The following is a 17,513-nucleotide window of genomic DNA, read 5'->3' as shown; positions in this document are numbered from 1 at the left end:
AGACAGACACACACTACAGGTCAGTCAGTATGAGGAGAGAGAGACAGACACACACTACAGGTCAGTATGAGGAGAGAGACAGACACACACTACAGGTCAGTATGAGGAGAGAGAGAGAGACAGACACACACTACAGGTCAGTATGAGGAGAGAGACACACACTACAGGTCAGTATGAGGAGAGAGAGACAGACACTACAGGTCAGTATGTGGAGAGAGAGACAGACACTACAGGTCAGTATGAGGAGAGAGACAGACACACACTACAGGTCAGTATGAGGAGAGAGAGACACTACAGGTCAGTATGAGGAGAGAGACAGACACACACTACAGGTCAGTATGAGGAGAGAGAGACAGACACACACTACAGGTCAGTATGAGGAGAGACACAGACACACACTACAGGTCAGTATGAGGAGAGAGACAGACACACACTACAGGTCAGTATGAGGAGAGAGACAGACACACACTACAGGACAGTATGAGGAGAGAGAGACACTACAGGACAGTATGAGGAGAGAGAGACACTACAGGACAGTATGAGGAGAGACAGACACGACAGGTCAATATGAGGACAAGGGATTATTAGGGAATATCAGAACTAATGATAAGGATTACAGGAATGGTGTACCCATCCATCTACAGAGCTGGTTAAGAGGAACACTCACCCTTGGGAATCCAGGTTGGTCACACACACCTTTTCCAAAGTCACCTACAGACACACACAATGGCCCACACATGACGCAAACCTAAACGCATCATTAATAACATATAAAATCAATCAATCTAGTCCCTCCTACCTGAGTCCTCTGGTTGAGCGCTGAGCTCTGTTGCCATGGCGCTACACTACCGGGCAATGAGAAGTTGATCAAGCCCTCCATGACGACCAGCTCGGTGACAAAGGTAACTTTGATAAGGACGATGGCACCGGCAGGCAGGTTCCCAACGCTGATGGTGAAAACATCCTGAGGGAACGCAAAGATGACATCACCGTCATGACGCAAGACATGATAAGACTGAAACCACAGATTATTTCAACCATAGGATCATCATTATCTGATTTAAAATAATAATCTGAGAGTTCAACATATGACACACTGTCTGTACTAAAGATAGCATGTTCACGTTTGACACATTCTATTTCCTGTTCAATGTAAAGTGACAAAGTGTGTCTGCAGAGAGGTAAGGAGGTATGGAGACTTACAGGTGCATCCTGGTCCATTAGGTAAGCTCCATGGCCTCTCTCTATGGCCTGTTTATACTCTTTACGCGCCTGCTGCTTCTCCTTCACCTGGGAAACAACACAACAGCTCACAACACAATACTACACATGCATAACTGAACACCATGTGCTGCTGAGAGGGTGAGGGTGAATTACCTGTCCCATTACATGTTTCCCATTGATGAAGGCCTCAAAACCACACACAGCAGCAGAATCATCCAATGGGAAGACGTACTTGGCTTCGATGGGGGCGGTGCTCTGATTGGTGTATGTCTGGAAGATGATGACCTGGTAGCCAATAGGAGAGAGACCTGTTACTTAAGGACTGATGTCCAGTCAAGTATGGCACAGTCCAGTATAGTCGAGTTTAGACTGGACTGAAATTGACTAATCTTGTCCAGTCGTACCTGGGAGAGCAGATCCATCAGCCTGGCCCTGACATGAACGGCCTGTAGGGGGAGTGGTTGTCCAGAGCAGTCCAACAGGCCTGCAGTCACCTCCTCTAGAGGGTTCTTACAGCTCCCAACATCCTCCTCAGCCTCACCACAGGACACTACACACAGGTCATCAATAACAGCCTCAGAGCAAGCAAATGTACTTATTTTAAGTCTTGTCTATTTTTTTGCATTTAAAAAAAGGGGCCATCAGCAGTTGTTACATCCATTTTTGGACATATAAATTAATTATATGTATAACCTCAAAACATGGTTAAATCTATATTTTTGATATCATGGCTGGCCAGTCCTTGAATGCATAGCTCTGTTTATGCATTTGAGAGGGTTACATTTATCCAGCCCCATCCATCAGCTTTTTACCAAAACAGGGTTGGAGAGAATGCTCTGTTACTGTTTCTATTGGGTCAGCTTTACGTATAGAGTATATTATAGAGTTTGGTTGTAAGTTTACAATAAAGATGTATTTAATTGAACTGAGTTCTTACAGAGGTCAGACGGAGAGACAGGAAGCGGAAGCTCGGTAGAAGAAGTATCTATGGTGGGCTGGAAGTTCTTCAGCTGGTCCTCCTCCAGTCTGAACTGTACCACATATTGCAGCCTCACCTGCTCCGGGCTGTACACCACATACTCATCATCCTGGAATACACACACATATCAGAAACACAAACACGTAGGGAACCGCATGCACACAATCTGAACATTACAATGTCAGCATTAGCACTGAAGCATTTTTTTTAAAGGGTTACGTCAAACTCTGAGGGTTTCTTGGGGGTGTGGCGAACCCCGTGTACACTGTGGTATCCCTCAGGGGAGTGAGTCAGGCTGCTGTCCCTCTTCTGGAGGTCAGTACAGCGCCCCAACGCCACGTCACACACCAGCAGCAGCCGACTGCCGTCCGTCACACTGGGCTTAGAGTACTTCAAACTGGTACTGAGGATACACAAAGAGAGTATATTGACAATATTTCATACTGCTGCTGATAAACAGAGATTATATTACATTATTTCAAACTAGTGCTGTTCATATACAAACAGAATATATTTGCATTGTTTCAATATCATTTATTTGGCATATAATGTTGTCGACTGACCTGATTGCATCACTGAAGTAGATGCCACAGCCCAAGTTCCCAATGTCTGTTCTCTCAATCCCATGATGCTCCACTCCAACTCTGGGCAGCAACAGACCCCTATAGACAGAGAATTGGCAACATATCACATCAGTCATGTACAATATGTCAATTATTGGTGTGCGTGTGTGTGCTCACCGAGACAGGATCCCCACAAAGCTGCTGGGGCTGGAGGAGTGGAGGAGGGGCTTAACGTTCCCCAGCTCCTCCCTAAACATCTGCAGCTCTACCCCTCTGTTTACTCTCAGCACCTGCAAGATCTGCACCTGTCTGTAGGAGAGAGATGGAGAGTTAAACACACAAGCACGTACACACACACTGGAGTGTAGGGCATAAAATGAACACCTGCCACCCATGGATAGATTTAGGTACTGGTGTGTAAGAATGTCAATTTCACCAGCCATGTTGGCGGGTGGTCAATTTGCAGGGCTCTACAATCCGAGCATTACATCCGCAAATAGAAAGTAAAAAGTCAAGTATGAGCACATGCGCGATTTGGGTTAGAAAAATGCTTCAGTAGCTTTTTTCAAAGTATTTCTGCAGATTGGTTTCATAACTGCTAAATGCTAATTGCAGAAATAGGAATCCTATATTCTACCTCACGCAGCAAAACTGCCTGGCAGGGGAGCTGTGCGCACTGAGTGAAGTGCTGATAGATACATTGTTGGAGGCGCTGCGCACACGCATAAAAGTTGGTCTAATTTACTCAAAAGTTTACAAAGTTAGACTTTGTCCTCATGTTTCTTGGCTATTTACATTGTTTTGTTCACAAGCTGGGTTGTTTTTCAATGTTAGTTTGACTCTGCTGCTTCAACTGATAGCGAAGAGATGCCCTAGTCAGATCCACACACACACACACACACACACACACACACACACACACACACACACACACACACACACACACACACACACACACACACACACACACACACACACACACACACACACACACACACACACACACACACACACACACACACACACACACACGTCATGACTCGAGTGGCCCCATTACCACAGTAACCTCCCTCTCTTAAAAGGGCAGCTGAAAATTTTGACTCAGGTCACAAAAAAATGTAATGAAATTGAGCAATATACCACATACAATACAATCTCCAATACATTTATTGCTATAGAAACATTACAAAGCATGGTCATCTTGAAAGAGGTTCACCTAGGGGACATGATAGGGGCTGTACCAAATGTTTGATGTATTATAATAATTGATAACGCTTATGTCATAGGGCGGCAGCGTAGCCTAGTGGTTAGAGCGTTGGACTAGTAACCGGAAGGTTGTGAGTTCAAACCCCCGGAGCTGACAAGGTACATCTGTCGTTCTGCCCCTGAACAGGCAGTTAACCCACAGGCCGTCATTGAAAATAATATGTTCTTAACTGACTTGCCTGGTTAAATAAAGGTAAAAAATTAAAATAAAAATAAATCAACTTGGACATTTACAGCTAAGCTTTTAGATAGCTATATAAACAAGAGTTTTTGTGGTCTCATCACTAGGGCTGGACTTCGGGTTTAATAAAATAAAAACCTTTTCTTTGATGCAGAACTTACTCGGAAACATGCGTTATGTTCCTGTTGTCAAATTCTGTCTGCAATTGCATTTATAAAGGATTTTTAATGATTTAATTAAAGATATTGTCATAATGAGCGACAAGGAAACAAACCCCCACAATCTGTTTTTGATGTTTTTAAAAAATGTAATTATGGATGTGACTGAAAGATTTGTTAATTTACCTGCCACAGTGGCTGGTGGACCAAAAAGTACATTTTAGGCCCTGTTTGAGTGGGTCAGTACCTGTCCTGTAGAAGTTCGGTGACATACAGAAATTCAGGACCAGGGGGAACTCTTTCAATGCTACACCTCAGGGCGCGGTACTTCCCCAGACAAGAAGGGATGGGGCTTCTCAGTGTTGCCTCGCTCACATTCAGCACGTCTCTGATCAACTACAACAAAGATCCATGTTAGTGTTCATTTAATTGTGTGAGATATATATATATATATAGACACACACACGATATGGGCTAGGACTATATATATGTAGAGGGGAGAAAGTCAATAAGTGGTTGGGGTGGGACTGGGTCCCAGGTCATTTAAACTGTGTTCATTCTGATAAAAAATAACAGTGTTGTGTGTTACCTGGCAGAGGTCCAGTTGCGATGAGATGAGTTTAGTGTGGAGAGGGAGATGGGACAGATCAATTTTGTGTGGCAGGAGGGTGTAGACCTCCTCCATTAGAGAAGCCACCTCAGTGTCTGGCCCCTCCCCCTGTCTCGCCCTCAGCTTCCTCTGGACCTGTAGCAGCAGCCCCTCAGCCCTGCTCACCTACACAACAATGATACAGCTTTAATGAGCACAAGTACTCAGAGACCAACAGACAGACAGACTAATACAGTATGCATCATGAACACTGCGAGCCAACCACAGCTCACTTACGTCGTTGAGACTGAGGCTGGTGATTGGAACCTTGAGGACGTTGTCCAGACAACCAAGGGCCTCTGTCCAGAGCAGCTCCACGAACACGCCCACTTCCTGTGATAGGCTGCTGCAACTCAGCTTCTCCTCCAACAGCAGCTGTCAATCATACAATTACATGTCAATCAACCCCTGACTGGCACCCACAGCATTGATTACTGTATTGCTGTACAGAATCACATAGAATCCAAATCTTACAGTGGAGTGCCAACATATATTGGAATATTTCTCAGGTGATGGGTAAAAAGGGGCAAATCTGATATAATATGGTGTGTCCATCTGTATTTTTAAGAAACTATGTGTCTGACCTGCTGCAGGCTGGCAGAGCCCAGATCCGGAGCCTCTGGAGGGAGGGTGGTCCTCAGTGTGAGTCCTCTGACCTGCAGCTCCTTCCTGAGAGTCTGGTAGACCTCCACAGCCTCCTCTGACATGGAAAGGAACACCTGCTTGTCCTGCACAGCTGCTGACTGACAGACAAGGCAGCAGACCAAACAGGGAGTAGGGATAGTCCACCCAAATAGGGATAGTAGGGTTCATCCTAACGACATAATAACTAGCCAAGAATCCATGGATCCTGTGAATCAGTGACTAAAGACATGAGCTCACCTTAGCACCATGGTCCTCTCTCCAGTACCTCACCACACGGTACTGCTGCTGTCCCCCCTCTGCGCTGCCACTCTGCAGCTCCAACACCGACCATGTGCTGCTGTTAGCCTGGAAAACACATAGGTACACACACTGCATAGTATGATACACATATATATGTGTATGTATATGTATATGTGTATATACAGTTGAAGTCAGAAGTTTACATACACCTAAGCCAATTACATTTCAACTCAGTTTCACAATTCCTGACATTTAATCAAAGTAAAAATTCCCCGTCTTAGGTCAGTTAGGATCACCACTTTATTTTAAGAATATGAAATGTCAGAATAATTGTAGAGAGAATGATTTCTTTCAGCTTTGATTTCTTTCATCACATTTCCAGTGGGTCAGAAGTTTACATACACTCAATTAGTATTTGGTAGCATTGCCATTAAATTGTTTAACTTGGGTCAAATGTTTCTGGTAGCCTTCCACAAGCTTCCCACAATAAGTTGGGTGAATTTTGGCCCATTCCTCCTGACAGAGCTGGTGTAACTGAGTCAGGTTTGTAGGCCTCCTTGCTCGCACACACTTTTTCAGTTCTGCCCACAAATTGCCTATAGGATTGAGGTCAGGGCTTTGTAATGGCCACTCCAATACCTAGACTTTGTTGTCCTTTTTGCCACAACTTTGGAAGTATGCTTGGGGTCATTGTCCATTTGGAAGACCCATTTGCGTCCAACCTTTAACTTCCTGACGGATGTCTTGAGATTTTGCTTCAATATGTCCACATAATTTTCCGTTCTCATGATGCCATCTATTTTGTGAAGTGCCCCAGTCCCTCCTGCAGCAAAGCACCCCTACAACATGATGCTGCCACCCCCGTGCTTCACGTTTGGGATGGTGTTCTTCGGCTTGCAATCCTCCCCCTTTTCCCTCCAAACATAACAATGATCATTATGGCCAAACAGTTCTATTTTTGTTTCATTAGACCAGAGGACATTTCTCCAAAAGGTACAATCTTTGTCCCCATGTGCAATTGCAAACCGTAGTCTGGCTTTTTTATGGCGGCCTTTCAGGTTAAGTCCATATAGGACTCGTTTTACTGTGGATATATATACGTTTGTACCGGTTTCCTCCAACATCTTCACAAGATGTTGTTCTGGGATTGATTTGCACTTTTCGCACCAAAGTACGTTCATCTCTAGGAGACAGAACACATCTCCTTCCTGAGCAGTATGACGGATGAGTGGTCCCATGGTGTTTATACTTGCATACTATTGTTTGAACAGATGAACGTGGTACCTTCATGCATTTGGAAATTGCTCCCAAGGATGAACCAGACTTGTGGAGGTATACAATTCTTTTTCTGAGGTCTTGGCTGATTTCTTTTGATTTTCCCATGATGCCAAGCAAAGAGGCACTGAGTTTGAAGGTAGGCCTTGAAATACATCCACAGGTACACCTCCAATTGACTCAAATGATGTCACTTAGCCTATCAGAAGATTCTAAAGCCATGACATCATTTTCTGGAATTTTACAAGCTGTTTAAAGGCAGTCAACTTAGTGTATGTAAACTTCTGACCCACTGGAATTGTGACACAGTAAGTGTCACAATTCTGTCTGTAAACAATTGTTGGAAAAATGACTTGTGTCATGCACAAAGTAGATGTCCTAACCGACTTGCCAAAACTATAGTTTGTTAACAAGAAATTTGTGGTTGAAAAACGGGTTTTAATGACTTCAACCTAAGTGTATGTAAACTTCCGACTTCAACTGTATATTATATATACACTGCTCGAAAAAATAAAGGGAACACGTAAACAACACAATGTAACGCCAAGTCAATCACAGTTCTGTGAAATCAAACTGTCCACTTAGGAAGCAACACTGATTGACAATAAATTCCACATGCTGTTGTGCAAATGGAATAGACAACAGGTGGAAATTATAGGCAATTAGCAAGACAACCCCAATAAAGGAGTGGTTCTGCAGGTGGCAACCACAGACCACTTCTCAGTTCCTATGCTTCCTGGCTGATGTTTTGGTCACTTTTTAATGCTGGCGGTGCTTTCACTCTAGTGGTAGCATGAGTCTACAACCCACACAAGTGGCTCAGGTAGTGCAGCTCATCCAGGATGGCACATCAATGCGAGCTGTGGCAAGAAGGGTTGCTGTGTCTGTCAGCGTAGTGTCCAGAGCATGGAGGCGCTACCAGGATACAGGCAGTACATTAGGAGACGTGGAGGAGGCCGTAGGAGGGCAACAACCCAGCAGCAGGACCGCTACCTCTGCCTTTGTGCAAGGAGGAGCAGGAGGAGCACTTCCAGAGCCCTGCAAAATGACCTCCAGCAGGCCACAAATGGGCATGTGTCTGCTCAAACGGTCAGAAACAGACACCATGAGGGTGGTATGAGGGCCCGATGTCCACAGGTGGGGGTTGTGCTTACAGCCAAACACCCTGCAGGACGTTTGGCATTTGCCAGAGAACACCAAGGTTGGCAAATTCGCAACTGGCGCCCTGTGCAGGTTCACACTGAGCACGTGACAGGCGTGACAGAGTCTGGAGACGACGTGGAGGACGTTCTGCTGCCTGCAACATCCTCCAGCATGACCGGTTTGGCGGTGGGTCAGTCATTGTGTGGGGTGGCATTTCTTTGGGGGGCCGCACAGCCCTCCATGTGCTTGCCAGAGGTAGCCTGACTGCCATTAGGTACCGAGATGAGATCCTCAGACCCCTTGTGAGACCATATGCTGGTGCGGTTGGCCCTGGGTTCCTCCTAATGCAAGACAATACTAGACCTCATGTGGCTGGAGTGTGTCAGCAGTTCCTGCAAGAGGAAGGCATTGATGCTATGGACTGGCCCGCCCATTCCCCAGACCTGAATCCAATTGAGCACATCTGGGACATCATGTCTCGCTCCATCCACCAACAGTCTGTTGCACCACAGACTGTCCAGGAGTTGGCGGATGCTTTAGTCCAGGTCTGGGAGGAGATCCCTCAGGAGACCATCCGCCACCTCATCAGAAGCATGCCCAGGCGTTGTAGGGAGGTCATACAGGCACGTAGAGGCCACACACACTACTGAGCCTCATTTTGACTTGTTTTAAGGACATTACATCAAAGTTCTGGTCCTTCTGTAGCTCAGTTGGTAGAGCATGGCGCTTGTAACGCCAGGGTAGTGGGTTCGATCCCCGGGACCACCCATACGTAGAATGTATGCACACATGACTGTAAGTCGCTTTGGATAAAAGCGTCTGCTAAATGGCATATATATATATATATATTTAAGTTGGATCAGCCTGTAGTGTGGTTTTCCACTTTAATTTTGAGTGTCACTCCAAATCCAGACCTCCATGGGTTGATACATTTGATTTCAGTTCCGGTTCCGGTTGGAGCGAGCGGTCGCATTCGCACTTCGCTCTGCAGGTTGTATAACTTTTTATAACTTTTTCATTACATTTCATTATAGTACAACGGTTGATTTGTCTAATCTTAGCAATTCTTCTTAGCTAGCTACATAGCCGTCCTTGTATCAGAGATAATTGCATAATTATTGTATTTCGTCGCCCTAACGTAGCCTTCACTGCTATTCGCCCAGGAGCTAGCTAACGCACACAGATTAGCATCACTGTAGTGCTATTCACTCAACTGTACGACTTGATTAGTTCAGTGTTAACTAGCTACATAGCTGTCTTTGTTTCCAAGATAATTGTGTAGTTTAGTGTGTGTAGCCTTGGAGTGATTATCTTAATTCACTGAGGTTCGCTAGCCAGCTATTTGTCGTCCTTAACGTAGGAGACTCTGCTAGCTAGCCAACAGCTAACTGCTAACAGCTAGCCAACGTCTGCTGTTTTGAATTCAACAACCCGGTCAGGTGGTTTCACATTTTCGTTTCATTGCAGTGCAGCGGTTTGATTTGTTTGATCGTGGCTAGCTGCATAGCCGTCTTTGTTTCAAAGATAATTGTGTAGTCTAGACCGATTCCCTAGGTTAGCTAGCCAGCTATTGTCGTTCTTTTAACTCAACGTAACGTAAACAACACTGCTAGCTAGCCAGCTAGCCCCGAATAGCAGCACTGTAGAATTATTACACTCAACGGAACGACTTGATTAGTGTAGTGTCAACAACGCAGCTACTGCCAGCTAGCCTACTTTAGCAGTACTGTATCATTTTAATCATTTTAGTCAATAAGATTCTTGCTACGTAAGCTTAACTTTCTGAACATTCGAGACGTGTAGTCCGCTTGTCATTCCAATTTCCTTGCATTAGCGTAGCCTTTTCTGTAGCCTGTCAACTATGTGTCTGTCTATCCCTGTTCTCTCCTCTCTGCACAGACCATACAAACGCTCCACACCACGTGGCCGCGACCACCCTAACCTGGTGGTCCCAGCGCGTACGACCCACGTGGAGTTCCAGGTCTCTGGTAGCCTCTGGAACTGCCAATCTGCGGCCAACAAGGCAGAGTTCATCTCAGCCTATGCCTCCCTCCAGTCCCTTGACTTCTTGGCACTGACGGAAACATGGATCACCACAGATAACACTGCTACTCCTACTGCTCTCTCCTCGTCCGCCCACGTGTTCTCGCACACCCCGAGAGCTTCTGGTCAGCGGGGTGGTGGCACCGGGATCCTCATCTCTCCCAAGTGGTCTTTCTCTCTTTCTCCCCTTACCCATCTGTCTATTGCCTCCTTTGAATTCCATGCTGTCACAGTTACCAGCCCTTTCAAGCTTAACATCCTTATCATTTATCGCCCTCCAGGTTCCTCGGAGAGTTCATCAATGAGCTTGATGCCTTGATAAGCTCCTTTCCTGAGGACGGCTCACCTCTCACAGTTCTGGGCGACTTTAACCTCCCCACGTCTACCTTTGACTCATTCCTCTCTGCCTCCTTCTTTCCACTCCTCTCCTCTTTTGACCTCACCCTCTCACCCTCCCCCTACTCACAAGGCAGGCAATACGCTTGACCTCATCTTTACTAGATGCTGTTCTTCCACTAACCTCATTGCAACTCCCCTCCAAGTCTCCGACCACTACCTTGTATCCTTTTCCCTCTCGCTCTCATCCAACACTTCCCACACTGCCCCTACTCGGATGGTATCGCGCCGTCCCAATCTTCGCTCTCTCTCCCCCGCTACTCTCTCCTCTTCCATCCTATCTTCTCTTCCCTCTGCTCAAACTTTCTCCAACCTATCTCCTGATTCTGCCTCCTCAACCCTCCTCTCCTCCCTTACTGCATCCTTTGACTCCCTATGTCCCCTATCCTCCAGGCCGGCTCGGTCCTCCCCTCCCGCTCCGTGGCTCGACGACTCATTGCGAGCTCACAGAACAGGGCTCCGGGCAGCCGAGCGGAAATGGAGGAAAACTCGCCTCCCTGCGGACCTGGCATCCTTTCACTCCCTCCTCTCTACATTTTCCTCCTCTGTCTCTGCTGCTAAAGCCACTTTCTACCATTCTAAATTCCAAGCATCTGCCTCTAACCCTAGGAAGCTCTTTGCCACCTTCTCCTCCCTCCTGAATCCTCCCCCCTCCCTCCTCCCTCTCTGCAGATGACTTCGTCAACCATTTTGAAAAGAAGGTCGATGACATCCGATCCTCGTTTGCTAAGTCAAACGACACCGCTGGTTCTGCTCACACTGCCCTACCCTATGCTCTGACCTCTTTCTCCCCTCTCTCTCCAGATGAAATCTCGCGTCTTGTGACGGCCGGCCGCCCAACAACCTGCCCGCTTGACCCTATCCCCTCCTCTCTTCTCCAGACCATTTCCGGAGACCTTCTCCCTTACCTTACCTCGCTCATCAACTCATCCCTGACCGCTGGCTACGTCCCTCCCGTCTTCAAGAGAGCGAGAGTTGCACCCTTCTGAAAAAACCTACACTCGATCCCTCCGATGTCAACAACTACAGACCAGTATCCCTTCTCTCTTTTCTCTCCAAAACTCTTGAGCGTGCCGTCCTTGGCCAGCTCTACCGCTATCTCTCTCAGAATGACCTTCTTGATCCAAATCAGTCAGGTTTCAAGACTAGTCATTCAACTGAGACTGCTCTTCTCTGTATCACGGAGGCGCTCCGCACTGCTAAAGCTAACTCTCTCTCCTCTGCTCTCATCCTTCTAGACCTATCGGCTGCCTTCGATACTGTGAACCATCAGATCCTCCTCTCCACCCTCTCCGAGTTGGGCATCTCCGGCGCGGCCCACGCTTGGATTGCGTCCTACCTGACAGGTCGCTCCTACCAGGTGGCGTGGCGAGAATCTGTCTCCTCACCACGCGCTCTCACCACTGGTGTCCCCCAGGGCTCTGTTCTAGGCCCTCTCTTATTCTCGCTATACACCAAGTCACTTGGCTCTGTCATAACCTCACATGGTCTCTCCTATCATTGCTATGCAGACGACACACAATTAATCTTCTCCTTTCCCCCTTCTGATGACCAGGTGGCGAATCGCATCTCTGCATGTCTGGCAGACATATCAGTGTGGATGACGGATCACCACCTCAAGCTGAACCTCAGCAAGACGGAGCTCCTCTTCCTCCCGGGGAAGGACTGCCCGTTCCATGATCTCGCCATCACGGTTGACAACTCCATTGTGTCCTCCTCCCAGAGCGCTAAGAACCTTGGCGTGATCCTGGACAACACCCTGACGTTCTCAACTAACATCAAGGCGGTGTCCCGTTCCTGTAGGTTCATGCTCTACAACATCCGCAGAGTACGACCCTGCCTCACACAGGAAGCGGCGCAGGTCCTAATCCAGGCACTTGTCATCTCCCGTCTTGATTACTGCAACTCGCTGTTGGCTGGGCTCCCTGCCTGTGCCATTAAACCCCTACAACTCATCCAGAACGCCGCAGCCCGTCTGGTGTTCAACCTTCCCAAGTTCTCTCACGTCACCCCGCTCCTCCGCTCTCTCCACTGGCTTCCAGTTGAAGCTCGCATCCGCTACAAGACCATGGTGCTCGCCTACGGAGCTGTGAGGGGAACGGCACCTCAGTACCTCCAGGCTCTGATCAGGCCCTACACCCAAACAAGGGCACTGCGTTCATCCACCTCTGGCCTGCTCGCCTCCCTACCACTGAGGAAGTACAGTTCCCGCTCAGCCCAGTCAAAACTGTTCGCTGCTCTGGCCCCCAATGGTGGAACAAACTCCCTCACGACGCCAGGACAGCGGAGTCAATCACCACCTTCCGGAGACACCTGAAACCCCACCTCTTCAAGGAATACCTAGGATAGGGTAAGTAAGGGTAAGTAATCCTTCTCACCCCCTTCTCCCCCCCCAACAAGATTTAGATGCAAGTGGCTGTTCCACTGGTTGTCATAAGGTGTATGCACCAATTTGTAAGTCGCTCTGGATAAGAGCGTCTGCTAAATGACTTAAATGTAATGTAATGTAAATGTAATTTCCATTGATAATTTGTGTGATTTTGTTGTCAGCACATTCAACTACGTAAAGAAAAAAGTATTTAATAAGAATATTGAATTCATTCAGATCTAGGAGGTGTTATTTTAGCTTTCCCTTTATTTTTTTGAGCAGTGTATATATAAACTCAGCAAAAAAAGAAACGTCCCATTTTCTGGACCCTGTCTATCAAAGATCGTTTGCAAAAATCAAAATAACTTCAAAGATGTTCATTGTAAAGGGTTTAAACATGGTTTCCCATGCTTGTTCAATGAACCATAAATAATTAATGAACATGCAGCTGTGGAATGGTCGTTAATTAAGAAACAGTTTACAGACGGTAGGCAATTATGGTCACAGTTATGAAAACTTAGGACACTAAAGAGGCCTTTCTACTGACTCTGAAAAACACCAAAAGAAAGATGAGCAGGGACCCTGGGCATCTGTGTGAATGTGCCTTAGCCATGCTGCAAGGAGGCATGAGGACTGCAGATGGGGCCAGGGCAATAAATTGCTATGTCCTTACTGTGAGACGTCTAAGACAGCGCTACAGGGAGACAAGACGGACAGCTGATCGTCCTCGCAGTGGCAGACCACATGTAACAACACATACACAGGATCGGTACATCCGAACATCACACCTGCGGGACAGCTACATGATACAACAACAACTGCCCGAGTTACACCGGGAATGCACAATCCCTCAATCAGTGCTCAGACTGTCCTCAATAGGCTGAGAGAGGCTGGACTGAGAGCTTTTAGGCCTGTTGTAAAGGCAAGTCTTCACCAGACATCACCGGCAACAAGGTTGCCTATAAGGGCACAAACCCACCTTTGCTGGACCAGACAGGAGATGTTGGACCAGACAGGACTGGCAAAAAGTGCTCTTCGCTGACGAGTCATGGTTTTGTCTCACCAGGGGTGATGGTCGGATTCGCGTTTATCGTCGAAGGAATGAGTGTTGCACGGAGGAGTACTCTGGAGCGGGATCGATTTGGAGGTGGACGGTCTGTCATGGTCTGGGGCGGTGTTTCACATCATCGGACTGAGCTTGTTGTCATTGCAGGCAATCTCAGCGCTGTGCGTAACAGCCAAGACATCCTCCTCCCTCATATGGCACCCTTCCTGTAGGCTCATCCTGACATGACCCTCCAGCATGACAATGCCACCAGCCATACTGCTCGTTCTGTGCGTGATTTCCGGCGACACAGAAATGTCAGTGTTCTGCCATGGCCAGTGAAGAGCCCGGATCTCATTCCCATTGAGCACGTCTGGGACCTGTTGGATCGGAGGAATGGCTAGGGCCATTCCCTCCAGAAATGTCTGGGAACTTGCAGGTGCCTTGGTGGAAGAGTGGGGTAACATCTCACGGCAAGAACTGGCAAATCTGGTGCAGTCCTTCAGGAAGAGATGCACTGCAGTACTTAATGCAGCTGGTGGCCACACCAGATACTCACTGTTACATTTGAATTTGACCCCTCCTTTATTAAGGGACACATTATTCCATTTCTGTTAGTCACATGTCTGTGGAACTTGTTCAGTTTATATGTCTCAGTTGTTGAATCTTGTTATGTTCATACAAATATTTACACGTTAAGTTTGCTGAAAATAAACACAGTTGACAGTGAGAGGACTTCTTTTTTTTTTGTTTTTGAGTTTAAATACATACACATTTATATACATACAATGGCAAGGAAAAGTATGTGAACCCTTTGGAATTACCTGGATTTTTGCATAAATTTGACTTAGATGAAGATCAGATAACATTTTAAGTCACAACAATAGACAAACACAGTGCGCTTAAAGTAATAACCCACACATTATTGTATTTGTATTGTCTGTATTGAATACATCATTTAAACATTCACAGTTTAGGTTGGAAAAAGTATGTCAACCCCTAATGACTTCTTCAAAAGCTAATTTGACTCCAACTAACCTGGAGTCAAATCAATGAGACGAGATTGGAGAATTTGGTTAGAGCTGCCCTGCCCCATAAAAAACATTTATAAAATGTGCATTTGCTATTCACAAATAGCATTGCCTGAGTAGAACCATGCCTCGAACAAAAGAGATCTAAGAATTGTTGCCTTGCATAAAGCTGGAAAGGGTTACAGAAGTATCTCTAAAAGGTAGTCCACGGTAAGACAAATTGTCTATAAATTGAGAAATTTCAGCACTGTTGCTACTCTCCCTAGGAGTGGCCATCCTGCAAAGATGACAGCAGAATGTTCAATGAGAATCCTAGAGTGTCAGCTAAAGATTTACAGAAATCTATGGAAGATGCTAACATCCCTGTTGACGAGTCTTCAATACGTAAAACACTAAACATGAAGGGTGTTCATGGGAGGACACCATGGAAGAAGCCACTGCTGTCCAAAAAAACATTGCTGCACATCTGAAGTTCGCAAAAGAGCACCTGGATGTTCCACAGCGCTACTGGCAAAATATTCTGTGGATGGATGAATCTACAGTTGAGTTGTTTGGAAGGAACACACAACACTGTGTGGAGAAAAAAAGGCTCAGCACACCAACATCAAAACCTCATCCCAACTGTAAAATATGGTGGAGGGAGCATCATGGTTTGGAGCTGCTTTGCTGTCTCAAGGCCTGGACAGCTTGCTATCGTCAACGGAAAAATTATTCCCAAGGTTAAGACATTTTGTTGGAGAATGTATTTTTAAAAATGTCACCTTTATTTAACCAGGTAGGATAGTTGAGAACAAGTTCTCATTTGCAACTGCGACCTGGCCAAGATAAAGCAAAGCAGTGTGACACAGACAACAACAGAGTTACACATGGAGTAAACAATAAACAAGCCAATAACACAATAAACAAGTCAATGACACAGTAGAAAAAAGAAAGTCTATATACAGTGTGTGCAAAAGGCATGAGGAGGTAGGCAATAATAGGCCATAGGAGCGAATCGTTCCAATTTAGCAGATTAACACTGGAGTTATAAATGAGCAGATGATGATGTGCAAGTAGAGATACTGGGGTGAAAAAGAACAGAAAAGTAAATAAAATAAAAACAGTATTGGGATGAGGTAGGTAGATTGAGTGAGCTATTTACAGATGGACTATGTACAGCTGCAGCAATCGGTGAGCTGCTCAGATAGTTGATGTTTAAAGTTGGTGAGGGAAATAAAAGTCTCCAACTTCAGCAATTTTTGCAATTCGTTCCAGTCACTGTCAGCGGAGAACTGGAAGGAAAGGCGGCCAAATGAGGTGTTGGCTTTGGGGATGATCAGTGAGATACACCTGCTGGAACGTGTGCTACGGGTGGGTGTTGTTATCATGACCAGTGAACTTAGATAAGGCGGAGCTTTACCTAGCATAGACTTATAGATGACCTGGAGTCAGTGGGTCTGGCGACAAATATGTAGCGAGGGCCAGCCGACTAGAGCATACAGGTCGCAGTGGTGGGTGGTATAAGGTGATTTAGTAACAAAATCGAAATGGTCAGTGATCTGTTTATTAAGTTGGCTTTCGAAGACTTTAGATATGCAGGGCAGGATGGATTTTGGTCTGTAACAGTTTGGTTCTAGGGTGTCACCCCCTTTGAAGAGGGGGATGACCATGGCAGCTTACCAATCTTTAGGGATCTCAGACGATACGAAAGAGAGGTTGAACAGGTTGGTAATAGGGGTTGCAACAATGGCGGCGGCGGATAGTTTTAGAAAGAGAGGGTCCAGATATTCTAGCCCAGCTGATTTGTACGGGTCAAGGTTTTGTAGCTCTTTCAGAGCATCTGCTGTCTGGATTTGGGTGAAGGAGAAGCTGGGGAGGCTTGGGCGAGTAGAGAGTGGATTTATCAGTGGTGACCGTGTTACCTAGCCTCAGTGCAGTGGGCAGCTGGGAGGAGGTCCTCTTGTTCTCCATGGATTTTACAGTGTCCCAAAACCTTTTGGAGTTAGAGCTACAGGATGCAAATTTCTGCTTCAAAAAGCTAGCCTTTGCTTTCCTGACTGACTGTGTGTATTAGTTCCTGACTTCCCTGAACAGTTGCATATCGCGGGGACTACTCGATGCTATTGCAGTCCGCCACAGGATGTTTTTGTGCTGGTCAAGGGCCGTCAGGTCTGGAGTGAACCAAGGGCTATATCTGTTCTTAGTTCTACATTTTTTGAAAGGGGCATGCTTATCTAAGATGGTGAGGAAATTACTTTTAAAGAATGACCAGGCATCCTCGACTGACGGGATGAGGTCAATATCCTTCCAGGATACCCGGGCCAGGTC

At 46.3% G+C, this 17,513-nt stretch overlaps 1 protein-coding gene across 1 annotated transcript in view; it reads right to left on the bottom strand.

The window, feature by feature from the left end:
- parp4 (poly (ADP-ribose) polymerase family, member 4) overlaps positions 1-17,513 on the bottom strand; it is a 43,629-nt gene that overhangs the window by 23,092 nt on the left and 3,024 nt on the right. Inside the window, exons 5-18 of the mRNA XM_052521791.1 lie at positions 5,903-6,010; positions 5,605-5,763; positions 5,258-5,395; positions 4,961-5,146; positions 4,619-4,767; positions 2,944-3,075; positions 2,767-2,865; positions 2,423-2,606; positions 2,162-2,312; positions 1,629-1,774; positions 1,378-1,509; positions 1,204-1,290; positions 800-964; positions 668-711 (exon numbers count right to left, since the gene is read on the bottom strand). Of these exons, the coding sequence (XP_052377751.1) occupies positions 668-711; positions 800-964; positions 1,204-1,290; positions 1,378-1,509; positions 1,629-1,774; positions 2,162-2,312; positions 2,423-2,606; positions 2,767-2,865; positions 2,944-3,075; positions 4,619-4,767; positions 4,961-5,146; positions 5,258-5,395; positions 5,605-5,763; positions 5,903-6,010 (1,880 nt within the window). The remainder of the gene's footprint in view (positions 1-667; positions 712-799; positions 965-1,203; positions 1,291-1,377; positions 1,510-1,628; positions 1,775-2,161; positions 2,313-2,422; positions 2,607-2,766; positions 2,866-2,943; positions 3,076-4,618; positions 4,768-4,960; positions 5,147-5,257; positions 5,396-5,604; positions 5,764-5,902; positions 6,011-17,513) is intronic.

This window comes from Oncorhynchus keta, chromosome 7 (genome assembly GCF_023373465.1).
Source record: "Oncorhynchus keta strain PuntledgeMale-10-30-2019 chromosome 7, Oket_V2, whole genome shotgun sequence".
Lineage (NCBI taxonomy): Eukaryota > Metazoa > Chordata > Actinopteri > Salmoniformes > Salmonidae > Oncorhynchus > Oncorhynchus keta.
The sequence above is the reverse complement of the archived record's forward strand: the minus strand, read 5'-3'. Positions and strand labels throughout refer to the sequence as shown.